General features: G+C 52.4%; 1 protein-coding gene across 4 annotated transcripts in view; it reads right to left on the bottom strand.

The window, feature by feature from the left end:
- SEMA5B (semaphorin 5B) overlaps window positions 1–27,637 on the bottom strand; it is a 112,826-nt gene that overhangs the window by 72,465 nt on the left and 12,724 nt on the right. For 2 of the 4 annotated variants that reach the window (XM_046003725.1, XM_046003726.1), the window contains exon 2: window positions 22,187–22,231. The exons of 1 other annotated variant lie outside the window; for it this stretch is intronic. In XM_046003725.1, the coding sequence (XP_045859681.1) occupies window positions 22,187–22,226 (40 nt within the window). In that variant the 5' untranslated portion in view covers window positions 22,227–22,231. Of the gene's footprint in view, window positions 1–8,956; window positions 9,074–22,186; window positions 22,232–27,637 lie in introns of all 4 variants that reach the window. One more of the 4 variants, XM_046003728.1, reaches the window with a different exon arrangement.

The following is a 27,637-nucleotide window of genomic DNA, read 5'->3' on the forward strand; positions in this document are numbered from 1 at the left end:
GACTGCCTTAGGCACAGGTCATGATCCCAAGGTCCTGGGATTGAGCCCCCCATTGAGTTCCCTGCTCAGCAGGAAGCCTGCTTCTCTCTCTCTCCCCCTGCTTGTGTTCCCTCTCTCACTTCCCCGGCTTGTGTTCACTCTCTCGCTGTATCTTTCTCTGTCAAATAAACAAACAAAAAAAAACTAAAAAAAGGAAAGTTATGTATGTATGTCCATTTTCTATTATTTGAAAAAACATACCATCTCTTTTCCCTGAGTCTCCCAAATTTATGAAAATGCTTACATCCAAAATAAGACTCTTCTGGTGCTCCCCAAAAAGCAGAAGGAGAGGCAGGATGGAGCACTGGGAGGTGAGGCCGGCTCCAGACACAAGTGTGCATGCGTGGGTGTCTATGTGTGTCTGTCCTCTCCCTCACTCCCTACCCCGCCCCTCCCCTGCAAACGGTGGCACAAGGGAAACAAGGGGAACACACACACACACACACACACACACACACACACACACACACACACGGGCATCAACTCAGCCAGGAAAACACTCTCAGCAGAGGTTAACCTCCATAAGCCTTCATTCTCTCTGCCCCCTTCAAAAGAGATTTGGAATTCCTTCCCCAACTTTGCCGCACTTTCCATGAGAATGGGGATGTTTCTGCATAAAACATGAGTGTGGGAGGGCAGGAGCTGCCGGCCTGGGGGAGCCTTGGGGAGCTGGGGGTTGGGGGGAGGAGTGGGCAAGGAGAACAGAGCAGTGGGGGAAGGGAAGGGAGGCCGTTTTCTCAGGCTGCATTTCTTGCAGGCTCCTTGGAGACCAGAGAAAGGCCGGGAAAGGTCTCAGCTGGGGCCGGCTGCTCACAGAACCAGCGCAAAGTGGGATGCTGGGTGTGACCCGATGGAGCCCGACCAGTGGGGGTTTGAGGACCTCCAGGAAACTGATGCCAGCTGTCTGCACCATGGAAGGAGAGAGGCTTTGGGCCAGGGGAAAGGCCTGCAGGGGGACAGAGGGAGCCGTAGTAAATGCTGAGGACAGCAGCATGGCCCCCGGCCCCCTTGCTAGACCACTGGTTCATAGAGGGCAGGGATAAAAGTTCCATTTCCTTTGGTATCATCACAGAATTCAGTCTAGCGCTGCTTTGTGAATGACTGCAGGTGGCCAGACAAGCTTCCTAAGCTGTTATCAGCACCCCGCGAGTAGGGTTTAGGGGTCTGCGAGAGATCTTCTCACCGGCAAGCCGGTTATTAGTATTGCTTGAATTAACTCAGCAATGGGCTAAATGCCAGCAGCAGGAGAGAGATGTTAGGGCATTCTGCTCCTCCGGGGAGGGAGGTGTTATTAAAGTTACTGGGGCAGGCCTGTGTGCACTGCTGTGGGGGGCCTGTGGAAAAGAAGGGAGCAGCCGGCCGCTAGCGGTTCTCAGGGCCGCAGCCCCCACAGCAGATGCTCTGTTATTGTTCACTAGACTGTGGCCCAGCTCTGCGGGCTCCTCCCTAAGCCCCTGGGATGCAAACTACCTTAAGTCCTTTCTGGAAAAAACGAAGGGTATTAATAGTGGGCTTTGTTTAGACTTGATTTGAGTTGGGTTTTTTGTTTTTTTGTTTTTAATTTTGAGAATTTAATGACGCCCTCGGGATAACTGTCCATGCTCCAGAGTGTGGCTGCTGGATTTTTGCAAGTCACTAGTTATTGCCAGGTGGAAAATGATGAGACCAGCATTAGCACTGCAGTTGGAGAGGGGCCTGACTGGGTTCCAGAACTGTGGTCCCCAGACATGGGCTGAACCAGCATCATCTGGAGGGCATGTCCAACACAGGTTGCTAGGCCTCAAACCTGCCGCCTTTCTGATTCAGTGGTCTTGTGGGGGGCAGGGCTGAGCATCTTCACTCCTACCAAGCTCTCAGGTGCTGCTGATGCTGCTGGTCTGAGGACCTCACGATGAGGACCCCCATTCTATCTAGAACTCCCCTTCACTTTATATGTGAGGCAAGAGACAAGCATCGGGGCTTTAATGGTAGAGCCAGGCACTAACAGCCCCTTTTCCAGAGCCCTCCCCCCGACCGCACGCGGACTGGGGTGGGAAAGGGAACAGGGGAATGTGGAGGTGAGCTGAAGGAGAGGAAAAACACCAGACGCAGTGAAAATCCAACACAGCCCCTCTCTGTCCTCCGTGTGTTCAGGTAGGCTCTACAGAAACACCAGCCACGTGGCTCCCCCTGGAGGGTCTGAATGGGCCGGTGGGGAGGAAGGGACAGTCCCAGAGCTGAACAGGCAGGCCCAGCAGGGGGAGGAAAGGCCGGGAGGGAGCGAACAGATTGTGGAAAGCAATTAACTGAGTGCAGAGAATTGAGGGGCACTGAGGAGCCTTCCGCCAGCCCCCCGGGGGGGGGGCAGAGTTTAACAAGCCCCTTTAGGACTTGGCAGTTTGGGAACAGCTCCACTGCGACCCGCTGTGACTTGACCCCGCATCTCAGTTATCTCCCCAAAAGCCTTGGGGTGGAGCCTGGAAAGCTCTGCTGGGAGAAGAGCCAAAAACCCAATTAATCTGGACCTCAAGTGGGCTCCCACAGCTGTGTGCGGGCCACCTTGTCTCCGCCAGCCTCCATCCTCCCCCTCGCTGTGAGCTCCCGGAAGCTGGGGATGGGGTCACCGGGCACAGGGCTAGCAGCACTCCGTGAAAGCTGGATGACAAAACGGACGCCATAATGAATGTAGCCTCCAGCTCCTGGAGGGGTGGGCTCTGCCCTCGGTATACTTCCTCAAGAGGAATCACATCTGCTTCAGCTTTCAGGCTCAGTCCCAGGCTGGGGCTGGCCAGCAGCGCTCCTGCTGCTCACCGGCATGGGATGGGCAGAAGCACCCTTCTACATGCCCTCTCCACATCTTTCTCTCCTTGCTCCTGATGGGAAAAATTCTTTTTGCCCCTGCCCAGCACAGAGCACACGTGCTGGCAGAGTCTGACCACTCTCAGGGGACTAGGCTGGGAATCTGTGACGCTCTCAGAAACTTCTCATGGCCACCCTACCGGTTCCTGGGCTCAGAGCCCTGCTGTTTCCCAGAGGCCACGCAGAAGCAGTGGTGGGCCAGAGGAGGCTGGGCTAGGGTTGCTGCCTAATGTTGCCAGGGCTCACTGACGAGCTCTCTCTGTGGAAGAAACGAGGGCCTCTGTCCCTCTGAGTGACCTCTCTGTCCCTGTTCCACGGTGGATGAATTTCATGGAAGTCCTGGAAGTTTCATAAACCCAGGCCTGGCCCTGCCTGCAGGCCCTGGGCTCCTCTATGACCCACCAGCTCAGAACAGAACAGAATAATAGGTGAGAACCCGGCTCTGTCTTAGGATCACGACACTGCAAACCTCAGAGCCTTACTTCAACACTATGGGTTCAAAAGCTGCAGGTCACAGAGCTCTGTGTTGCCCCCAAACTCTCCATGTAATGAGATTTCTCTCCCCTTCTCCGTGGCCCATCAAGCTTTTCAGGGAAAATTGGCTCGCTGAGGGACATGGGGCCGGGGAAAGGGAAGGTCAAAGGCTCCCAAAGAGGTGCTGGGGAAAAGAGTCCACGTAGTTGGGAGAGACCGTGGAGAGTTGAGTGTAGGGACCCTGCATTGTGGCTCATCTGGGGTGACTACGATGCCAGGGGCCACCGCCCAGCCACCTCCACATCCCTGCCATCTAGATGCTGTTTGGTGGGAACCTGTAAACTTACCCAGCAGAATCAAGCCTCACTAGGAGACATAATATACTGCAACTGGACCACATGAGGCATTTCAAAGCCCAGCAGGCCGATTAGGCAATGATTTGCTGGCTTATGCACCTGAAGCACATCTCTGCTCTATCCACAAATTAGAATGTGGCCATAATTTCTCTGCAACATGGGGCTTTCTGTAAGTCCCTCCTTTGTGCTGGGGGTGAGAGAGTCTACCGTCCAGCTCAGAAGACAAGTTTCAGCAGAGTACGTGGGAGGCATGAAGAAAAAGGGCTGGCACCTTGGTTACTCAAGGAGGAAAGAGGGACACTCCTTAGCCAACTTCTCTACCTGCTCCCCCAAAATCACTGTCAGCTAAAAGGTCCAATGCTTTCTCTCTCTCTCTCTCTCTCACACACACACACCATGCTGCCTCCCACCCGCATTATAGGTTCTAAAATATCTCCTCCTTCAGGAAGTCCTCCTGGATTGATAAAGAGCAAGACCACTGTGACCCCACAGGGGTTCTGATAAACAAGAAACTTAAGAACTTTCTTCTCCCCTTGTCTATTCGTCCTCAGAAATAATTTGCCTAGAAGAATGAAACTTAATCCAGACAAGGCACAGATTCCTTTGGATTGGTTTATTTCTTTATTGGTACATAATAGGATGTCCACCTCACTCTGCAAGTTTCCCAAGGCAGGGCTCACCTCCACATCATTCATTCAGTACAGGGTCCAGAAAGCAGCAAGCAAGTATGTGTGTACATACTTGACCCTGGGGACTGGACCCATCCTGGCTTCCGTGCTGTTTTGTCTTTGGGGCAAATGTCAGAAAGAAATGGTGATATCCTGCAGTGGGATTTTCTTTCCCAGGCCCCATCCCTCCTGGGGGCTCCTACCCAGCCCCCTCTGAGCCTCACCACGATGTTACCACTAGGAGATCTGGAAGTTGGCGGAGTCAGGGGAAGGCTAGAAGTGATTCTCAGGCCAGACTGGGTGGGAATGTAAGTGAGATCACTCAGGCCCAGAACCCTGGTGTCTGCATTCCCGGGCCAGAGATGGCTACACTTCACTTGGCCACACTGGGCGCACACCCATGAGGCCAAAGGAGAGAACGTAGCAAGAGCAGCATTAACCTGAACCAGGAATTCTCAATGAGTATAAGTTTGTCCCCGGGGCAACATTTAATAATGTCTGGAGATGATTTTGGCTGTCACAAAAAAGGGTGCTACTGGTGGGTAGAACCCAAGGATGCTGCTAAATGTCCTACAAGTCACAGGACAGTCCCTCCACCCCACCAAGAATTATCCAGCCCTAAATGTCAATGGCTCCACCATTGAGAAAACCCACCCTAACCACACACTGCTGCCCCAGCCTCATGCCGTGATTTTGGAATCATAAGATCAATATTCTCAAATGAGTCAGAATCACAGTTTTCCACCTATGCGTTAGATTTCAGACAGGCCCCAAAGGATTAGGGTATAATGGGACATGGGGTACAGAGTTGTCCCCCCTGCCCACAATCTCCAGAAAGCTGGAGATGTTCCCAAAGGGACTTCAGATCTCATCTTGTCCAAACACATTCCCTGTATGAAACTCACGCAGATATAAGCAAAGACTGTGCCATTGTAAGGGAGCAGAAAACATGACCCCCGACACATTTGGAATGCTAGAAAGTGGGAATTTGACCATGGAGTCCAAAGAGACAGTGGAGGGCCCATGTAGGAATAGAAGAGGTATCGGTGAGCCTGGGTGGCTCAGTCCTTAATTATCTGCCTTCGGCCCGGGTCATGATCCCGGAGTCCTAGGATCGAGCCCCACATCAGGCTCCCTGCTCAGTGGGAAGCCTGCTTCTCTCTCTCCTTCTGCCTGCTGCTCTGCCTACTTATGCTCTCTCTCTGTGTCAGATAAATTAATAAAATCTTGAAAAAAAAAAGAAAAGGAATGTAAGAAGTATGACTTCATGCAGCATGAAGTGGCCTCCCAGACCTTCTTGTTCCCAGAGGCGGCCCATGCTGAAAACATATCTGTAACCAACAAGGCCCACGCTTGAGAAGGGTAGGTAGGGTACAGAGCGATGACAAAGACAGAGTCCCAAGGCTGTGTCTCCCCAGCCTGGAGACAGAGACCTGCCTCCGTCCCAATGCCTTGTGCTGGTAGTGCAGGGCACAATCTAGCCCTCAGCAGCCCAGCGTCCACACGAGCAAGGAGAAGAACCGAAGGGCCCTCTCCTATGGCCACAGGGCAGAAAACAAGAGGGAACCTCACTCAGCCCTTAGACCCACAGGGGCTGGGCAGCAAGAGTGCAAGTTGGCCCCAAAGCCTGAAATACCTGTGAGGAGCGGGCATTCGGGGGCGGCCATTCCTCCACACAGCCCTAGACACATCTCCACCCAACCAGGATGGGGACTCAGTGAGACAGGCTACTCCTTCCAAGGTTCCCTCAGTCCTCTGAAAAAACACTTGCGGCCCCAGGTGCGTGAAACCTCACCTCCTCAGTCTGGGTTGGCCCTGCTCTCTAGATTTTCCACCCCACCCAGCTGGCATGGTGAGGCAAATTCATGTCTATTCTCTGAAAATAAAGCTGCAGAGCTAGCCACAGTGACTCATGTGGGCATGGCCAGTGAACATGAAAAGGCACATCTGTCCAAGTACTCACCACTAGCAGCTCAGCCGTGGACACGCAAGACCCAAACACAGCACAGGCAGGAGAAGCGATTCCAGGAAACCAGCTCCGTGAGCCCGGCAACCCAGCTGTCTGTCAGAGCCCAGGCGAGCTGCCTCGCACCTGCTCTTCACCCCCAGCGCTAGAGCTCAGGACCCTAGCCGCAGCCTGGGGGCAGAGCCAGGGTCACAGGCAAGCCCAGCTCCCAGGTCTCTGAAAGGGACTGGGGGCTTCCTTGGGATGATGAAGGGCCAGAGTTTGAGTCCCTGCTAGTGTCTCTCAGTCCAGGGGACCAAGGCTGCTGCCACTGCTTTCAGAAACATTTGCTGGTAAAAGCAACCCGGGCTTCTGTGCTCAGGTTAGCAAGAAAAGGTCTCGGTCCAGCCTAGGGGCTCTGGCAGCCCGCTCTGGCCACCAGGAAGGCAGGACACAAGGCAGCAACCCGCCTGAGTGGCTCCGATTGTCCCTCCCTCTGCTGAGCCTTGCTCCCAGCACCAGACAAAAGCGCTGGAAACAGCTCACCGCTCCAGCCGGTGACACACCAATCGCCAGCTCCCAGGCTATCCTCCTGGCCACCCCACCAAGGGCTGGCTCTGCCTCCTGAGTTTCTTCAAAGGCGCCTAAGGATGGTTTAGGATGATTTATCCTCACGGAGTAGACTGCTCATCCCAGAAATACTTCAACTTTGGCTGGACCAGAGAGCAGTGGGGCGATGCTTACGGAGACAGAGAAAGAGAGACCTGCGAGAGTTCGTGTGTGTGTGTCTGCGCTCGTGTGCGTGTTTGTGCGTGGGTGTGCATGTGAGCAGGAGTGTGAGAGGCAGGGTGTGTGTATCTTCCTGGGGTGTCTGTCCCTCTCTCTCCTCCTGGGTTTTGAGCCCGAGGGTGTGTGGGGGGAGGGATGGGTGGTGACAGACATAGATTCCAGAACAGGCAGGAGACGCCATCCCCCTTCCCGCCCCGCAGGGTGATAACGCCACCCCTCCAGCTCCTGCCGCCTCCACAGCTGCTGCTGTCAGCAGTCAGCTTCCTCTCCCTCACACTCTCGGGGAACAACTTCAGAGGAAGCAGTGTTTCACAAAAGTCAACGGCACCATCTCTCCTGTTCCCAGCCCGTGTCCTTTTCTGTCCCCATTTTGGTCACTGGCCTCCCTGCTCCCATCCCAAGGCCCATGCTCCTGAAGACGAACAGCCTAGAAACCTCCCCCATCTGCTCCCATCACAGACCCACATCCCTCTTCTCCACCCTCCCCAGGGGTCCTGGGCTAGCAGAGAAGGAGAAGCCAGCCATCGTGGAACTTCCCCGTCAGGGAAAATGGGGAAGCCACTAACTGGGTGAAGGACCTGGAACAGGATGAGTGCTTTGGAGAAAGATCACCAGGTCCCGCCCAAGACCTAAAAGTCATGAGCTTGACCCAGGCAGCTTGGTATTGTGGGTAATGGCTTGGGCTCAGGAGTTAGGCCCAACTAGGACTTTGAAACTTACTAACCGTGGCATCTTGTGCAAACTGCCAAACCTCTGACTTTCTATGTCCCTGCACGAAAACTGGGAATGTTAACATCTACTTTATGGGACTGTTGTGAGGAGTCAATGGGATAAAATATGTAATGTGCCTCCCCCATGCCTGGCCCATATCAGGCCCTCAGGAAAGCCTGGCCCCTACTTTTCTTCATCTGTGGAATCCTGAGATGGTTGAGGCAGGTCCTTACAACGGGCAGGTCTCCAGGTGGGCTGAGCAGAGAAGGGCTTGGCTCTGAGACACAGAGAGACGTGGAGAAGGAGCAGAGCCAGTGTGTAGAGCTAGAGGGGAGAGGCTGAAGGGTGGAGTGTTGGGAAAGGGAGCCCAGCAGAGGAGGCAGAACAGAAACGGAGCAACCGTGCTGGAGAACAGGACCCATAGGAACCGCAGGAGAGAAATGGGCACGGTTGCTGGTAATGGTGGCAGAGAGAGCCGCCCACCCAGAATGAAATGTTAGTTCGGGGTTTTCTGGAAAAGAATCCAGAGACTGAGGCAGAGAGTAGCTGGATCGGCACCAATAATCAGAAGCCAGAATGGACGGGGCACCCGGCTGGCTCAGTCAGTGGAGCATGTGACTCTTAATCTTAGGGTTGTGAGTTTGAGCCCCACGTTGGGTGTAGACATTACTTAAATAAATAAATGAATCTTTAAAAAGAAGAAGAAAAAGCCAAAATGGACAAACTGAAGCCTAAATAGAAGAGAGCCAACTTTACCAGATTCTTCCAGAAACCCTTGATAATCACCAATGCCAACGGGGATGATGTGGGGCCAGCTCCTGGGCTGAAGAGGTGGTAAGCAGGGGCTGACCACAGAGGTCTCACTTCACACCTGTGGTGGGTTTGCCTAGGCTGCACATGGTGTACGTACATTCTGAAGCCCTTTCTGGCAGAGGAAAGGCTGAGAGAGCCTCGTACCCAGACTCAAGAGGTGGGCCTGATTCTGTTGGACAGGGAGGGGAAACAGAGAGCGCTTCTAGGCCATGCATGCTCAGGCCAGCACCTCAAAAGAGGCAGTCCAGTACCATGGAGCAATGGGGGAACCAAGGGGTTTGGGCTCCAGTCCCCGCTCTGCCAGCAATTAGCCAGGGTCTGACCTTCTCTGGCCCTCTGTATCTTCCTCTTTGAAATGAGACCAGATCTGTGGCCTTCAAACTTTGTTTCTAGCAGCCGAACCCATTCTTCAAACGCAAAATTCTCTAGAACATCTTTACCTAAATCAGAGAGAAGCAGAGTTACACAGGTGGGCGGGGACGGGGCCCTGGACGTTCCGCCTCTCTCAGCAACTCTCAAGGAGGCTCAGGGAAACCCCAGAGCTCCAAGAACACAGCCTAAAACTACAGTACTAGCTGTCTCTGGAGTCCTTTCACCTCTCTGACACCAAGGCTTTTTATCCGCAGGGGAAGCGAAGTAGCTACCAGCTAGGACGGGCACCAGTTAGAGAGCCTAGTGTGAGGGGATCCTAAGAAAGGGAGCAGGCTACCCGCCTCGGAGCACCTGCTGAGGCTGGGAGCTGTGGCCACAGATGGCAGAGGGGAGGCCAGCCCTCTTCCAGGCTCCAGGGTGATAAATGTACTACACAGAGAGGCCAGATGGATGCCCCTGGCTTTGGCACAGCGGCTCCTCCAGGAAACACTGGGCCGCTTTTAATACCTTGGATTGTTGCAGACTCCGCTCTCCCCAATTCAGCCAAATCATAAATCTAGCCTGCCAGGGGAGCTGGCTGCCCTGATCCCGGCCCTGTGCTTCCCCTGTCTTGGCCTTGCCTCATGCCAAGATGGAGATCCAGACACAAGTAGCAGAAGGAGGGATCATGGGTGGAGCTGGGCCACATGGACCGAAGGTCCCAGCTTGGCTTGGCGTTCCAGAACTCCTTCATCCAGACTTTTCTCTTTTCGCCTCTCGAATCACTGCCTCGGGCTTTTACCACGCCCCCCTCACACCAGCCTCCTCAGTCGAGAGTTACGGAAATCGGGGAGTTCCACAACACCTCGAAGCCCGAGTCTGCCTTCTCCATTCCTGGAACCTTCCTCCTGGCCCAGCCCCGCCTCAGCTGTTCTCACCCAGGCACAGGCTCCTCAGCTGGAGATGGAGACACAGCCCACGACTGACAGCTGCTCGCATTCTCTGTCTCCCGGAGGGAACACAAACTGCCTCACCAAGGGAAGGTTTTATGTGTCCCTTGGTCCATCTTTGGTCATTTCTTTCCCGCTCCCCATCCCTCTGCCTCTTGTCTAGCCACATCCCCAGGTGTGAAGGGTTGGTAACAGGATCTCCCCTGGCTCCCTGCCCCCAGCCTTCCCTGCCTCTCTTCTCAATGCTTTTTATTGCGAATTCAGCATGTGAATTTGGGTGGTACTTTATGGTTTATAACCTGCTTGTTTTACCCCCGGGTCCCCAGTTCTGCATTTTAGGTGTGGAAGGCACGGCCCAGAGGCCCTGACTCACCAGAGACCAAACCTCTGAGCTCTGGGTGTTTCTCACTTTATCGTGGCTTTTTCCTCCTCACCTCCATCCCTACCCTCTCTCTTCCCCCCCTTTCTTTCTGGTATCTCTTCTCAGTCCCATCCCCTGGTGTACGGATGAGGAGACTGAGGCCACGTTATGTGGCTAGGTCCCCAGGCTTCTTCCCTAGCTCCACCAGGGCATGTGGGTGCCTGTGGGAGGCTGAGGGGGTGATGGATTTAAGTCAACCTGATTTTATTACTTGAAGCATTTCTAGGGCAGAACACAGACAAATGCTTGCTGGCGCGCTCCCTCCCTCCCTCTGCAGCAAAGACTGCATCTCTGCATAATGTTTGCACCCTATTTCACTCAGAAGGGAAAGGTCAAGGTCTTCTGTCTCTGCAGTCAATGTCATCAGCCGGAGAAGTTCTTCTGCTTTCTCCCTGCCTCCAGGCCCAGGCCAGGAAACCCTGCCCCTCCCCACACCACACAGCTGGGGGCGATTCTTACTGTTCTTTGGGTCTTGTTACCGTTTGTCTCCCTGGGACAGAGATCTTCCCCACCCCTGTGGACCACAGTTTCTTGTCCTCACACCCCCGCTTTAGGGCATCCCTCCCTTAGATGCAACCTCAGGGGGCCAGCAAACACTGGGTGCTGCGGTGCTGGGGACTGCCATGCTGGGCTCGGTGGCAGGTGTGGCTGTGCCCAGCTCTCAGCCACAAGGGCACAGAGTTGGTCAAGAACCTTGGAGCCTCCCTAGGAGCCCCCCTAGGAGCCCTCTGATCGCAGACTGGATGACTTCACCGCCCACACCCTCCTGATCTTTCCCACGCCCAGGGCCAGCCCACAACAATGTATCTTGGGTGGTTTACAGACCCTCTATAGGGAGGCCAGTAGAGATAGCCTGCCAGGCGGGACAAGCTAGCCTGGTAAGGTAGAAGGGACATGGGCTTTGGAATCAAGAGGCTTTGAGCTGAGTCCTGATGATCACTTATTAGCAACTTAACCTTACCTTGAGTAAGCCACTCCTTTCAGCCTCCATTTCTCATCCGTTAAATGGGGGAGATAAAATTTCAAGCTTATCTATTTCTCCAGGTGTAGGAGGATTAAACAAGACAATGCAGGTGAACGTGTTCTCGAGATGGATGTAAGGCAGAAGTACAATTCCCCAGATCTGCAGGGCTGCCAATTCCACTCTGTCCACATGGCTCCAAGCCTACCCTGAGAGGTGGCTCATTTTGTTTTAGGACAGTGCCACCTAGCTTCCTCTATGTGTGGCTTTGATCCTGACTCCTGGCCTCCCTGAGTCCCCAGGTAGGAGCTGGTGGGTGGCTCTAGGTTCCCTCTTCCCAAGGGCTCCATTAGGCGAAAACACAATCTGAGTCTCATCCACTCAACTCATTACAAGAAGTGGAGAGATTTACTTCTGAGGCCCTCATTATCACCTAATTGTCTTCCCACTAAAAACTCATTAATTAGCCATTCTGAAGCTGTCAGCACATTTAAATAGACTTGTAAACTTACAAACTTTTAGAGTTGGAAGAGAACTTTGGCAACTCCAACCTGTTTAACATTCTTATGCTAGAAATGAAGAAGGTGAGGCCCGGAGAGGTTAAATGCCTCAACCAAGGTCACACAGCAGGCTAGTGACAGAATCAGGGCTCGAAACCCAAGCCAGTGACTTCTAGCCCAAAGACCCTCCTCCCACTACATCACTCTTCTAAAGCAAAGTAATGCCAACCCTCATCTCTCTCCTCTATCCTTTTCTCAAAGGAGCGATTCTAGATTGAGGTATGACCCTAGCTGGAAGAAAATATAAATGTGGAATTTTAAGCAGAGATTTTTAAATGATGATATATGTACCTAGCCCAGCGGTGATCAGCTCTAACATGCCAATGGGCCTCGTGCTTCCTGGGAGTGGGGGCAGCAGTGGTCCTCCCCTTCCTGAACAAGAGCAGACACAGACACTGGACCTCTGGAGCTAGAGGCTGCTCCGTGGATGCCACCAGCAGCAAGCCAGATGCGGAGTCTTGGTCCCCGGCTGGATATCCTGACTCAGAAGCTCTGGAGTGGGGCCCAAGAACCTGCATTTTGAGTACCACAGCCTAAAAGAGGTTCTGAAAAAGAAACAGGAACAAACATATAGAAATACTATGGAGATAGAAAAAGAGAAATACCATAGAAATAGACTTCTAATGAGAGGATCAGAGAAGCCACCCTCCAGAATGATCGAATGGAGTGAAGGCAAGAGGGAGGAGCTGGACAGGGACCAGAGTCAAGGAAGCACAGCTTCCCGGGCTGGGGGGCTCAGGTCCAGGACCCTGGGTAAATGCCCATACCTGGGGCCAAGGTTCTCAGTCCTGCTGGCTGGGGGCCCAGCTGTTTATGAGGCAAATGTCTGCTAGGACCACAGCTTCGACCTTAGGCCGAGGGGTGGTCCTGAAGGCCCATCAAGAAGAGGGAACATTCTCTGGTCCTCGTGATACACGGGCAGTCCTAAGTCTCTATGTCTATCAACACATCGAATTCTACTTCAACTCTGTGAAGTGGGGGCACCAGCTGAAGTGGGAAATGAAGGAGGCAGTGGGGAGATGCCCTGACTCCCAGAGGCTCAGCTCCCTCTGTGGAGGGCTGGGGTGACAAAGGAGCTGGCCGAACCACAGGAAGGGTGCTTGGGAGGAGCAGGGAACTGGGCTGCTGCAGGAGAGGTAGGCAAGGGTGATGCTGGCCTGAAAAGGGAGAGAAGGAGAAGAAACCATAAAGCCAGACACAGACGCTTGAAGGGGAAACCCCAGGTGAGTCTGTGTGGGATTCCCTCAATTGTCTTCCCTTGACCCCAGCATCTCATTCTCTCATACGGTTAAGACTGGCAGCAGTCCTCCGAATCTCAGAGGGCGACCTTCCCACGGAGGCCAGGGTAGCAGCAGGAGTATCAGGCAGAAAAAGAGAAACAAGTCTGAGAACCCAAGCCACTGACTTTAGAGAAGGAACTATCCCTCTACCACCATTTTTAAAAAGATTTATTTATTTATTTGAGGGGGTGGAGCGGGGCAGAGGGAGAGGGAAAGAATCTCCAGGAGGCTTCTCGCTGAGTGGGGAGCCCCATGTGGGGCTCAATGCCCAGCTCTCCTGGGGGCTTGATCTCACAACCCTGAGGTCATGACCCTGAGATCTTGACGTCAGCCAAAATCAAGAGTTGGACACCTCACTGACGAAGCCAGGCAGGCCCTCCGTCCCCTCGTACCCCCCCCCCCCCCGCCGCAGCTGTCATTTTTTTAAGCATGGCTGGCAGCAGCAGAAAATTCACGAAGAGCTGTAAAAGCCCCAAATGGGCTGGGAGAGCCCTGTGTCCCCATCATTAGGGACCCTTCCACCTCATCAACAGATGTGATATCAGAGCAGAGAGGGGACCTTCAAACCTCTCTCTCCTAGCATTCAATACACTAACCGCATGGCATGTACCTCTGCATTTCCCACCGCTCTCCCCTTCAGACTCCTGCAGACCAGACACCCAGAACGTATCTGTAAGGTCCTGAGAAATGCACTCAGACATTATAAACTACGTCCATGCCCACTCATCCCCTTAAAAGCCCAGGCTTCGTGAGCCCCGAATTCAGTCTCACAGTGAGTGGCCAGGCAAGGTACTCGGCAGAGGAAGGAAGAACCCATAATCCATAAAGTAGAACTCTAGGAGGCGATGACCTTCCTCAGGTATTTATTGGGTAATGCATTCCTTTGAAAACTCTAAAAACTCTATAGGATAAGGTAAATACTAGATGCTGTGTGTCATTTAAGAGCAATATAAATCATAATCTTCACCCTGCAAGAAACAAGGCATACACACAATGTCATTTCTGAAATAAAGTCAAAATAGGCGTTCTACACAATAATTTCTATTGCTGTTTGGAAATGCAGCAGAGATCAGCTCGCCATAACCAAAGGGACAGGAATCAGAACAGGCTGCGCACCCCCAGCGAGGCAAGCATCGTCAGAGAGGCCCGGGAAGAAGCTGAAGTGCAGGGAAACAAAAATGGGTTAGGTCCATGGGGCGATGGGAAGTGAGAAAGGAAGATGCCATATGATAGCATCATTTGGGGGGCTCTGGGCTGGTTCAGGCCATGCAGGGGATGCAGTAGAGATCACTGTTAACTCTACAATGAACCTTGGGCCACGTGCACCGAAGGAGCCCTTCACAGCTTTGCTATACAGAGGGGAATGCATTCCCCTGGCAGCAGACCCACTTCAGAGCTCCCAAAGGCCATTGTGTGGACCACCATCGTGACACAGGTCCAGAGCAGGAAACCCTCGAGTTTGACAATTGCTGTTTTTAGCTGTGAAACTTACAAGAGCAGGCGGAGGCAAACTCCTGCTTCTCTTCCACGGGGGAGAGCAGCCCAATTTGAAGAGTAAGCACCAATTAGCTAGGTGAGAAGCTCAAACTGTGAATCTTAAAGAGCTTTAAGCTGATGGCAAATTGCAACTCTTCGGGTGGCAGTGGGAGGTAGAGACAGTGCCATCCTCAAGACCCGACCCGCAGTGGCTGATCATTACGTGATTTATGTCTCTTAGAGACCAGAAGAGCACCCATTTAGGAGAAGTCTTATAAGGCTCCTTTTTAAGCCCAGGGTTATTTGTTCTCAAAGGAAGTGCTTTGGACGCCACTTCAAAATTAAATTTGTTAAGAACTAATTATAAAATTAAGCTTTGTGTAAATCCACTGACCTTTGGTTTTCTTATCTGTAAAAGGACCATGATCCAGGCCCTACCTATTTCCTGAGATAAGGCTGAGGCACTATTTTTTAAGCTGGAAGGCGCTATGAAAAAATTACTAGTGTTAAGAGTTTGTGGTCTGTCTTTAACATCATAATAGACTTGGTAGGTGAGTGCCCGCAGGAAGGAGAAGGCACATTGCAGAAACATGCGGTTTGAGTCAATCTGACATTTTTTTGAATGCCTAGTAAGGGCAAGGCCCTGTGAAGAGTACTGGAGATACAATGGTGAACAAGAAGCAGTCACCAGACCCCTGGATGAACGCAGGAAGAAATAAGCCTCCAAAATCAAAACACACAAACCAGAATAGAGTGACATGTACACATACTACAAGCTTCACCCGGAGCCCACTCGCTTTTATTTTGTACATTTGATATTTATCCATTGGTATGCTTTTCGTTATAAGTAACCCAAAACCCTACTCAATTTCAAGGGGCTGAAACCAAAGCAAACATAATAATTCACACGAGAGGAGGTGTAGACTTTCCAAGAGCCCACCCAGCTTGCGGTTCTTTCCGATTTCTCCGCTACGGCAGCCTCTGTCACATTTCCATGTTCCGCTCTGCCATCCCCAGGAGGTGTTTTTCCCTGAAGAAAGTTCTGAAAGTTACAATTTGGCTGCCAAAAGCAATCAGGGCTGTGTCTCCTTTCTATCTACTTGGGAAATGACTTCCTGTGGCCCTCCATTGCTAGTGAGGAAGAACTTTCTCAGAAATCAGCGGAGAACCTCTCTTCAAATCCCATTAGTCAAAATTCCATCATGTGCCCATTTATGACCCAACCACTCATGAAAGAAAAGAGTGTCCCCTTAAACCAATCAGGCCACCTCCTTAGGCTGAGGTCGATCCCAGATGTCCTTGCTGCTACTCAGGGAGAGGGTGAGGAATGAATAATGGGAAGTTAACCACAAGATTTCCTACCCAATTACGAGGACCTTAGTTGTCCATTTCCCAAACCTATATAATAAATGCAAATTGGAAGTGAAGAGACATTTGCTTCAGGCAGGTACATTGTGTCTAGCAAGAAGGGACATCACTCAGCAAGAACCACAGCTGGAAAAACTAAAAAGCAGACACAAAAATGCAGAACCTCAGGGGGCCATTTGGTATAAGCCAAGAGTCCCGTAAGTCCCACTGAATTACAGCCCCATACATTAATTAAGGTTCCTAACACACCCGTGGGACATCAAGAAAAGGTTACATTTATGCTTGTGTGACTGTTTAAAAAGGCAGGGGCGCATGTAATACATTTTACAGAGAATCGCAAACACAGTGGCTGACAGTTTTTCTTAAGTGTTGTTGTTTAAGTGGACAAACCTTAAACGAGTTAGAAAACTTTGAAATTTGGAATGACCCAGCTTGGCTTCCCTGGAGAGCAGGGCTTTAGTGTGCAGACTGTAAAGAAGATCCCCGACAGGCAGCGAGATGTCACGGCTGGCCTCCTCCCAGACTCCTTCGCACTGATGGAAATTGATTGCCGCTCATCTCCAGACGGGGTGGCTGATTACCAATGCCAAACAAATAGTAGGTATTTGTATTATGGTGTTACTCTTCTAGAACAAATATTCAGACTGCCAGTCCCACCTAGATTTATCACATCAGAGTCTCACAGGTGTGGCCCACACTCTTCTTAACAGTCCCCCCCCCAAAAAAACCGATTATCAGCCACACCAAACCTCATGCTACCTCGTGGAGAATCCAGAAAGCTCTGCAAAGGGGGAAAGCCCTATGAAGGACAGAGCCAGGCCTCATGGACTCCAAGAGGAGTCCTTTCTTGCAACAGGAAGGCCAGCATGAAATGTCAGAAACCACAGGTGTTCTGGGCACTTAGCCCTCTGGGGACAGGCACCGCTCTGCCCCAAACCCAACAGGAACGTCGCAACAGTATGCCATGTACACCACCATCAGGGTAAGTCTCTTGCTCAAGAATCGCCGCCAGTCCACCTCCTAGACCCAGCTGCTCCCCTCCTCCACGTCTTTTGGTCCCCAGTCTGCCCCAGCCAGGCCCCAGCCCCACAGCTCGATAGCCTCACAGCCAGGAAGGATGTTCTTTGTCACCTGTCAAATGGTACCACAACCAGTTTCTACTCCACAGCTTCCCTTTGTAATTGACCACTCCACCCCACCCCCAACTCCCTCTCCATCCCATCTCACTCCTCAAGGCCTTATTCATGTTCTCTCCAGTCCCAGTCCCTCTCATCACAACTGGCTGAGCATAGGGGTGGAATTGGGACTCATGACTCCAAGGTCACCAGACCGTGACTCCCAGGGAACAAAGGGTGGTTAGCCTGAAAGGGAGACATGTACTGTTTACCTTTCTCGAACAAGAGAGAGTGTGATATCCTGACCTCAAACACTCCAGCCAGGGAGACATGGGTCTCAGGCCAGACAGAAGTGACCGCAAACAGAAGTCACCCTGTTCTGCAGGCCGGCCTTCAGCGTCTCTGACATTCTGCTTCCACCTCCCCAACTCCCGTGGCCTTTAGTTACCAGCCTCTGTGCAGCCAGAGATTACAGAGTTGTTCAAGGCCCAAAGGCTCTTCCAGTTCTGGCCCCACTAAGCACGACCTGTGTGACCTTGGAGAGGGTCTGCAACCTCTCTGAGCCTTTGTTTCCTCTTCTGGGATGGATAATGCTTGTCTTAGCTCATCTCCCCAATTCTCATGAGGCTGAAAACACACAACAAATGTGAACGTGCTCCATCAACCAGAAAGCACTGTTCACTCATGAAGGATCACTGTCCACTGGGCTCAGAGCATCTCCAGCTGGGGAAAGTGTCTCATTCATCTTTGTGTCTCCAGTGTCTAGAGCTGGCAAATGTCTCCGGAGGAAGGGCCGGGGGTGGTACATGAACTGAATGAGGAGAGGACAATAAAGCAGAATGGGCGTGCCTGCCAAGCCAGGACAGTGAAAATGACGAAAGTTGGGGAGAGAAGAAATGCCCCCTCTTTCCTATCACCCTCCAGTCTCCAGGACGAACAATGTCCACCAAATGCTTCTCCCCTACCACTGATTAAATAGGTAGTTTTGAAAAGCTACTCTAGCTCCAAATAGAAATAGAAAAAGATGTTATTAAAGCTTTTCCATGCCAATTTAAATAAATAGCAAACACATCCAACCTTTAAGCTAAATGGAAAGACCCTTTTTGTTAACAACCTTCCAAGGTGGCTTACTTGCCTTGGCTGGTGCCACACGGAACCCTGAGATTGGGAACTGCGGGACTTGAGAGCTTGGGGTGGGGCCCTGGAGGGCACAGCTTTCTCCTAACTCCATGTTGCTCTGGTTTTCTGGAGGAACAGGCCCTCCAAAGGCTGAAGGAGCCAGGATGGCCATTGGGTAATTTAAGTCAAGGTACGAACGATTTCTACACACGGAGCAGCTCTGGTCCTGGGAACTCACAGGCAATTCCTATCACCTGCCCCCATCAGCTAAGCTCTCCGCACCTACCCTACCACCACCACCACCCCTGCTCTCAGAACAGAAACACGACCCCTTAGGAGATGAAAAGTATAGCTGCTTTTCACCACACAGAATCCCTCCTACTACAATCTCTGCTTCATTGTCAACATTTCTGCCTCCTTTGCATCCCAGGCTTAAACTGTAATAGCATAATAGGGATACGCTGTGAAGGAGAACCCCCTCCCAACTCAGAAAAGCATGAGGAATCAGAAGGTGCTAATTTGGGGACAGAGAAGAATATGCCTGCTATGTGACCCTTGCCCTCTGAATGTGGGAGCAAACCAGCACACCCTCTTGGGTACATCCTTGCCACACATGGACACACACGCATCTTGTTCTTGACCCCCTCCTTCCTCCCCACTCCATGTTAGAGCCGGACAGGGCCTTGCTCCCAGGAGCAGAGGGAGGACAAGGGCTCTCTGGAGAGTCCCACATCCACAGAACCCATCCGTCTTCTCTCTCTCCAGGGTAGAGCACAGGGAGCCAGAGCCAGGGGACCCCTTCAGCCACCTCCACCCTCACCGCCCCCAGCTCCCTGACATCTGCTAAGCACATCCCAACCTGAAACCTCAATTCTTCCCTTTTTAATAGGAGACTGAGTCAAATATAAATCCAATTCCACAAATGTCTAGTCCACGCCAAGCAGCAGACTAAACTAAGGACAGATGAAGAAAATGGATAAGCCCCTGTCAAAGGATGGTTTTCCAAATGCTCTCATATAAATGTAATTTATGATTTAACTCATTCATGAGGAATGGTGAAGCTAGCTCCAAAGAGAATTTGAAAACAGGGGTTTGTATAATCAGTCAGGGAAGGCACGCAGAAATGAGTTTGCAAAGCCCAGACAAAACTGGTTAATGACCTACAGGGCAAAAAACCCATAACTTTGGAGTTATCTCTTCCACTGAACAGAAATCATTTGCATCTCTGCTGGGTAAAGATCTGTGTTTTATCAACCTATATGTTAACATTTAACTTCATAAAGTCTGGCCCTCAATCAATAATACATTGAAAGTCAAGCAAAAGTACATTCCCCCTAGAGAATTAAATAACCTTTGGGTGCACCTGTTAGGCAACAGCTGAGGTTGCTAGGACAAGCAATCAGCCTTTTGCCTTGTCTCCAAGCTTTGGATGCTTTTTTGGGACACCGTGGTCCTTGCCTTCAAGGGGCTTCCAACACCTGGCAAGGTAAGACTGTCAGACACAGCAGAGTTAAACAGTTCTAGAAGAATTACTGTTGGTTTTGTTCGGCCTGACAAAGGCACGGTGTTTACGTACAATGTAAATACATCTTAACCAGTTGCGATGTACACTGAATTCTCCACAGAATGAAACCTGGAATTGATTGATTGATTTATATGCTGGGATAAATAAAGGTTTGGCCTGGGGAAGGCGGCGTGGGGGTCACGTGGAATAGATGAAACAAAATGGGCTTAAATATTGTCAACTGTTGAGGCAAAGTAAGGAATGCATGTATCCCATATATTCGGGAATTCATTCAAGCTGTTGTCCTGCTCACAGTTCAGACCTATCCCATGTCCATGATCTTCTCACACATTACATGGTTTACTGTGGTTTTTCTCTGTGTCTCCTGCTTAGAAGAGAAACTCCGTGGGGAGGGCAGAAGCAGTCCTGGGAGCAGCCAAGCTAGGGGCAGGTCTGTGGAGAAGGGCCAGACTGGGCCTGTTTGGAGATGAGAGGAGAGAGGCATGACTGTCCAAGCAGCAGGTCAGCTGCAGATCTATTGGAAGGAGCTCTCCCCAGGGTCCTGGGCTCAGGGGGCGTGGCAGGAGGCGGGGCCTCCAGCGGGAGGGGAGGACCTGCAGCTACCCAAGGCTGCGGGGGAGGGGGTGGAGGAGGGGGCCACCCCACTGCAGGTGCGCCTTTGATGTGGCTCAGGCTTCGGGGCAGAGGAAACCCGAGCTTCCCAGCGTGGCCCCCTGCATCAATGCCACCCAGTCTTCAGTGGGGTCGCAGAAGATGTGGGCCCGTGGGCCCGTGGCGGGGCTGGCAGGAAATCAAGGCACAGCGTTTCAGCCGGAGATGAAAGGGAGTTTGTACCCAGACTCCTACCAACACACCCACGCTCCATTCTCTCCCTCTGGGAGGGGTTCTCTGTGTGGGGAGCAGGCTGCTACTCTCTCTTCCATATCCTCACTTCACTGAGATCACCCAGTGGGGTGTCTGTAAGGAGGGAGACTGGGGACTGAGGGAAGGGTCTTCCTTATCTCTGCAGGTTTCAACAAGCTTCCCCTGTGGATTGAGGGAGGGTGCCACGCATACATCAGGTAAAAACACAGACACAAAATATGTCCCCTCAGCCCTTGCCTGTAGGCACCCCCACCCCTGTGTTTCGAGATTTAGCACCTCCATTCACAATTCTAACCATGTATGAGAGAGAGACAGAGACAGAAAATATGAGAGTCTGCAGCTTCATAGCTACCCCATAAAGGACCCTGCCCATGTCCCCCGCTCTGTTTCCAGCCACAAACACTCACCTGTGACCCTGAACTCCTATAGGGGTTCAGGACCCTTCTCCTCACCCTACACTGGAGATATAAAATCAAGGACCCTGTTTTCGAGAACATGCCTGGTCCATGCTTTGAAAGAAAGAGAAAGGGAGGGGGTGGCCAAGATGTTTTCTGCTTCAGCTTTCATTAACAACTCAACACACTGACTGAGGCTTCAGTGCCAGGCACTGGGCTGGGCAAAGGGACATGAAGACAAACGGGGCTCTCTCACTGCCCTGGGTGACAGAACTCACGTCAGGGACACCATCACAGGTTCTCAAGCAGTACAGGAAGCGCTAGGTCTGAGGGCAAGGCAGAAAGAGGTGCCCCAGGGTTTCTCTCCCTGACTGTCCCTGAGATTCACCTGGGGAGCCCTGAAAATTAGATAATTGTCCAGCACCCTTCCCCCACCCCTGGGCCAATGGAATCTCTCTTTGATGGTGGGACCTGAGCTTCAGTAGTTTTAAGCCAACCCACACCCATCATTCCCTACCACCCCCATGATTCTACTGTGCTGCCAGGTTAGAGAACCCTTAAAGCATATGTTCCATTTTCAAAACAGACATGAAAAAGGATAAGGAGTCAGGGCCCCAGGGAAATGCTACCAGCTCCAATTTGCCCTTCCCCACCAAAGCATGGCATGGCAAGTGGCATAACAGTCCCCCCTCCTCAAATGGCCACTCTGGCCAGTGCCAGGACAGCGCAGAGCAAGAAGGGAATGCTTTGGGCTCTTCCCCCACCCCCAACTTTGACCTCAACGGTGGAAAAGACCAAGAGGTTTTGTTGACCTGGAGCCCAGAAGCATCCTGTCCCTCTCTTTCTGAAACTCCTTCTGAGTCTTATTGTTGCCTTTTTTAAGCACGCCAGTGTGCTGGAGGAATGAAAAGGAACAGCACCCCTGCTGAGTGTCCTAGATGCCCAGGGAAGGGAGAGGCACTGCTGATAACTACAGGCACTATGGGTGGGCACCTTCAAGTCCAATTCTAAACAGATCTAGAGAGGAGCTGTCAGGGTTTACCCTTAAGGAAATGGGGCAGGTAGCCAAGATGGCTAGCTCTGCCGGGTACAGGGCAGGGAGGCCTCAGCAAGTCCAGAACACCAGGGCTTATGAGAGTCTGGCAACAGAGTCCCCCCAGATACTCACCCTGAGAGCAGATACTATGTGGTATGTTCGGACACAGCATGGAGTCTGGAATTGGAAACAAGGATCTGAAACTGCCTCTTACTACATGTATAACTGAGACATGTTCTTTCTGGAGAATCTCTTTCCTTCCTTCCTTCTTCCCTCCCTCCCTCCTTCCCTCCCTATCTCCCTTCCCTCCCTCCTTTCTTCCTTCCTTTTCAATATTTATATATTTATTTGAGAGAGAGAGAGCACAAGCAAGAGGGGCAGGGGGAGAGAGAGAATTCCAAACAGACTCCATGCTAAGCTTGGAGCATGACACGGGGCTTGATCCCATGACCCTGAGATCGTGACCTGGGCCAAAACCAAGAGTGGGATGCTTAACTGACTGTACCACCCAGGGGCCCCTCTTCATTCCTAAACAATGTATATATATACATACTGTTCTGCAGCGAGAGCTGTCAGCCCAGACGACCGAGCAGGAAGCTCCGGGGTGCCCAGCCCGGTCCTGGTACTGTTGTTGCCTCCACCTTCTCTTTCCCACCCCGGCTCTTCTCTGCCACATGTGGGCCCACTCGTGGGGTGGCGAGGCTGTGGGAATCCCGACACACAGATGCTGCCATTTCCTCACATCTCAACCTCCCCACCTGATGGAGGCCAGGTATCCCTTTTCCCACCTCTCACTCTGAAATGTAAGTATCATCAGCAGATAGAGAGCTCTAGAAGTTTGTCCCTTCAAAACCCTGAGAACAGGGCACCTGAGTAGCTCAGTTCAGTTGAGCGTCTGCCTTCAGCTCAGGTCACGATCTGGGGTCCTGGGATCAAGCCCTGCGTCGGGAACCCTGTTCAACAGGGAGTCTGCTTCTCCCTCTCTCTCTGCCCCCTCCCCTGCCGTTTTTGCACTCTCTCGCTCTCTCTCTCTCTAATAAATAAATAAATAATCTTAAAAAGAAAACCCAATCCCTGAGAACAACTGTGACCCACACTCAGAAAAGCCCATCTCTCATCAATGTCTCTCAATGAGGAGGACTGGCTCAGCTGTGAAGCCAAGTTCACAGACTGCCATGGCTGAAATTCCAGACCCATTACAACCTCCACATCCCAGCTCTTGCTGCCTACACTAGATGTTATCCCAGATCTTTCCAAGCCCTGTGGTTCTCCCGTTCATTGCAAACATTTTTATCCACAGTGTAAACACTGCACACGGTTTTGAGTTTAGAACCAGGAAGAATTTTGGCACAGTCCCATCAGAGCCAACCCAACAGGAGAAACCTCAGTTTCCTTAGTGGCTGCGAGGATGGATGGTCCAAGCACACAGACCACCAAGCGTCTGAAGCCCCGTCTCCCTCCCACTGACCTTCACGCCCTCACAAAGGGCACCAGCTTGTGTCAGGCCCACAAAACAGGTTTTCTTACCATGGAAAGATCATCTCAGACCTACGGTGAGTGGAGTTTCATTTCTACCAGTGCTTCTGAGATGTGAGGGTCTCCAATCCCCCTGCCAGCCTCACCACCCCCATATCTCTAAGACAGATATGGGGTGTGGTTTGGGCTGAACATCTGAGTGTAAAGCCATGGTGCCCGGTCCTGGGAGCCTAGCCTCTGGTGAGGAGGCCCAAAAGCCGTTGTTGAATGAGAGTGGGTGGGGGGGTAGTAAGCACCTCTCTGAGCTGCTAAGCCCCTTTCTCTTGCAAGCCCTCTCAAAGGCTGCAAGGAAACAGAGGGAATCAGTCAGTATGGCCTGGGACCAGTTACCTAACTACCAGAGCCTCAGTTTCCCCATTACCAAAATGAGGGAACAACTCTTGGGATGGTTCCCTGGTAATTATTTGGAAAGCAGAATGAATGCCAGGCGTATTGAACACCCAAGACATGGTCCCCCTGGTCTAGCCTTCCTTGTCACACATGAGCAAGCTCAGGTCCAACACAGGGCACTGTGGGACATCTGGGATGACAGGAGATGGAGTCTGGAGTTCTGCCCCAGAACAATGGGAATATGAATTCTAACTAGGGATGAGAGATGGGGCCTCCACAGGGCAGCAGACTCCCCCTCAGGCCTCTGTGAAATGACCTCTCTGCCTCACAGCCTGTAAGTCAGGGCCAACGATTCTCTCCTGAAGGCTCAGAAAGTGCCCAGGACATTGGATCTTGGCAGAGGTGCAGGCTGGGGAGTGGTCACTAGAGGGCTCAGGATGGCATGCAGGCCGCTGCCCCAGGGAGGTCACAGGAGAGGGACAGCCTGAGAACCAGGGCAGGGCTGGGGGTGGGGGGTAGGGGAGAGAGAGAAAGAGAGAGAATGTCAGGGGGAAGGAGACCACGGCTGTGCAGGATGGGAGAGCAGGATGGCTTCCTATAAAGATTCCCCATTACCTCCTCAGGACCCAGAAAGACCCAGAGAAACCCAGAGCCCCGGGCTTCCTAGTGGTGACAGCACTCACGCACAATGTTGTGGCAGAAAACACTGCATACCCCAAATGCCTGAAGCCCCTAGTTTCCTATCCCCCTCCAGCACGACGTGCGTTTCCCTGGTTCTGTCTGGCACTCCCCACCTACAGGAGACTGCTACTGGGAGGGGCAACCAGCTACTGGGAGAGCCCCACTGTCAGGAGGAAAGAGCACTTGTTCAGGTCACGATCTGGGGTCCTGGGATCAAGCCCTGCGTCGGGAACCCTGTTCAACAGGGACTCTGCTTCTCCCTCTCGGGGCCTGGGTTCAAATCCTTCCTCCACCTCACTTCTATGTAGTTGTGGCGCGCTAGATAAATTTCTTCACCTCACTGAGGTCTTTCCATCCGGTGTACACCAGGAGGTAAATCCCTCCATCAGAGCCTCAGGAGCTTAATGAGAGACTGGCCCCCATTAGGTTCTCACCCATAGTGGTTGTTACTTGTTAATACAAAGTAGATGCCACCACGATTGATCCCTGGGGTTGGAGGCATTCACCCACCCCTGGGGCTAGCTGTGCCTTCCCCCTGCGCTCCTTTCTGCCCGGCTCCCTGTTTCCTGCTATCAGAACCCCTGGATAAGGCCACAGCACCTAACTGCCAGCAGAAGTCTAAGTCACAGTCAGGGAGGTTTCCCCAGAGAGGTGACCAGCGCAGGACAGGGCAGACCACAGTCACAGGCACGCCCCCCATTCCTAACCCCCCAGGACCAGACCCAGGCAAAGCCGTCCTCCCAGGCTCTGCCCACTCCAGGAGAGGAGTCTGTGAAGTGGAAACTGCTTCCAACATTTAGCCCTGTGTGGCAATCTCAGAGCAATCCTCTCTCTCATCAGGACCAGCCTGTGAAGTATAATTAAAGCCACGGGTTAATTACGAGCAGCAGCCATCTTGCCCAGAGGAGCACCTCGCCGCTGCTCCTCCTGCATCCAGAGCCATCCTCCCAGAGGTCCAGATGCAGGAGTTGTACCACTTCTCCACATCCTCTCCCTCTTCCGCCCCTCCACCTCAGCTCTAAAGATCTCCAGCTAAGTCATGCCAGAGTTGCCTTCAATGAGCGGTTCTGATTTCTCTTGCAGTTCGTACTTGGGAAGTGGTCCCTGGGCTCTGACTTAAATCTATCCTTCTACAGACTGATGGTGGGAATGGGGAGAACAGATGTGGATGTGAGTTAGGGCTTCATGGAAGGTGCCCTGAGAAGGGTCCTTAGAGAAGGGCAGGGCCTTGTGCCCCACCCCACAGCCATGAAGAGGAGACGGGGGCGAGGAGCCCATAGGATCCAGCCAGGGGTGGGGGCGATGTGACGGTTGGAAGGGAATGGGGAAGGGAAAAGCCCATCGGTCGGAAGGAGGAGAGCACGAGCTGGGAGCTGGAGGCCTGGATTGGCTTAACAGTTATCCACTAGCTCCATAGCTCAGTCAAGCCATCTATAAAATGGAGGTAATAAAGTCAAACTTACTCTTGGGGCTTTCGTGAGCTAAAATACAGAAAACAGCTTCTTAAATGGCCTGGCACAACTTAAGCTCTCAGTAAACTCTGGGAAATCCTCTTAACACCCGCGTCCTCGTCCACAAATTGCTCAGAATCCTAGGGCTTCTTCCCTCTCCTTTTCTCTCACACTAACTTCTTCTTTCCCATTGCCACGGCCTCGGGCAGTCATGGCCCTTGTCCCAGCCTGTGGCCTCACCTCCTCCCCGGCCTCCTCATGGGCCTTCCCACGGGCCTCCCCCTCCCCCACCACATCCACCTCCAGCTCCGCAGTCCACTCTGCAGAAGGGCAGGTGTGCTTGGTACCCTCAGTCCCCAGGTACTTTTCCAGACATCCCGCTCCACTAAAAAGAAGCTCATTTAATTCAGTCCTCACACTTGCCCTCGGAAACAGGTGTTATGGCCACCTTACAGATGAGGACACTGAGCCTCAGGGAGGAGAAATCATCTGCCCAAAGTCACTCCACCAGTAAATGGCAGAGCCAGAATTCAAGCCCTACCGTGGAGATCCCGGCTGCCTTCCACACGGGACTCCTCAGCAGAGCGTCTGAGGACTTCTGCTCCTGGCCGCCCTCCGCTGTTCCAGTCGAGCCCGTGCTTGCCCAGCTCCTGACACACCCACCTCACCTTCACTTCTGTCTTATCCTCAAGGATTCAAAGAGTCCAATTAGAAAAAGAGAGGAGAAACTATAGGACAGGAGAGGAACTGGGGAAGGAGAAGAGCTAGAAGGGGAAAGAAGGCCTAAGGGAACGGATCTGGCATCCATAGGTTCAAGGACTTCTCCGGTGGGCCCTCAGCTCTTCCTCCAGTTTCGCTTCTGTCTTCCCCATCAGGACGTGGGATTCCGCGGAAAGGAAACGGGGAGTGGAGTATCGGGTGCAGGAGGCCTGAGCTGGAGGCTGGTGCGCAGACTATAAGAACTCCAGCTGTCCTGCAGCCAGCGTGCGAGCCAGCCACTTGGCCCAGTCGCACACCCGGGGTACAGGCAGATGAGGCGGAGAGCAGCTGTGGGGATCTCGCAGGAATCCTGACAGGATCCTGGCAATCATGAGAGGCGCTGAGAGGCCTCAGGCAGGCTACACAGCCCTCATTTCCAGAAAGGGGTCTGGGGTGGGTTTTGCAAACCACACAGAGGGAAACTCAATGTGCTGCCCGAGAAAAATTCCTGCAAAGACTATAAACGAGGGGTGGTGGGCACTGGGGAAAGGCGGTTGAGATTGCAGGCAGGCAGTGTGTGTTCAGTAATAAAGTCCTGTCAGGCAAAGCTCATCTTCTCTGTTGACAGGGTCACCAGGCTGGTAGACAAGGGAAATGGGGTTTGCCGGGAGAGCTGATCTTGAAACCATCTGACAATCTCGTCATGAAATTGTTGCATATAAGCTAGAGAAAGGAAGCTATAAGGTGGGAAAACGAGTAGGACACAGAGCTGGCCCACATCATCATGCCCAAGGGTACTTGCCCATGGATCAAGTCCCCTGGGACAGAACTGTCCAGGGGCAGGTAGGGCTCTGAATTATCCCACTGCATTCAAGATCTTCCAGTT

Source organism: Meles meles, chromosome 4 (assembly GCF_922984935.1).
Source record: "Meles meles chromosome 4, mMelMel3.1 paternal haplotype, whole genome shotgun sequence".
In the NCBI taxonomy this organism is placed as follows: Eukaryota; Metazoa; Chordata; class Mammalia; order Carnivora; family Mustelidae; genus Meles; species Meles meles.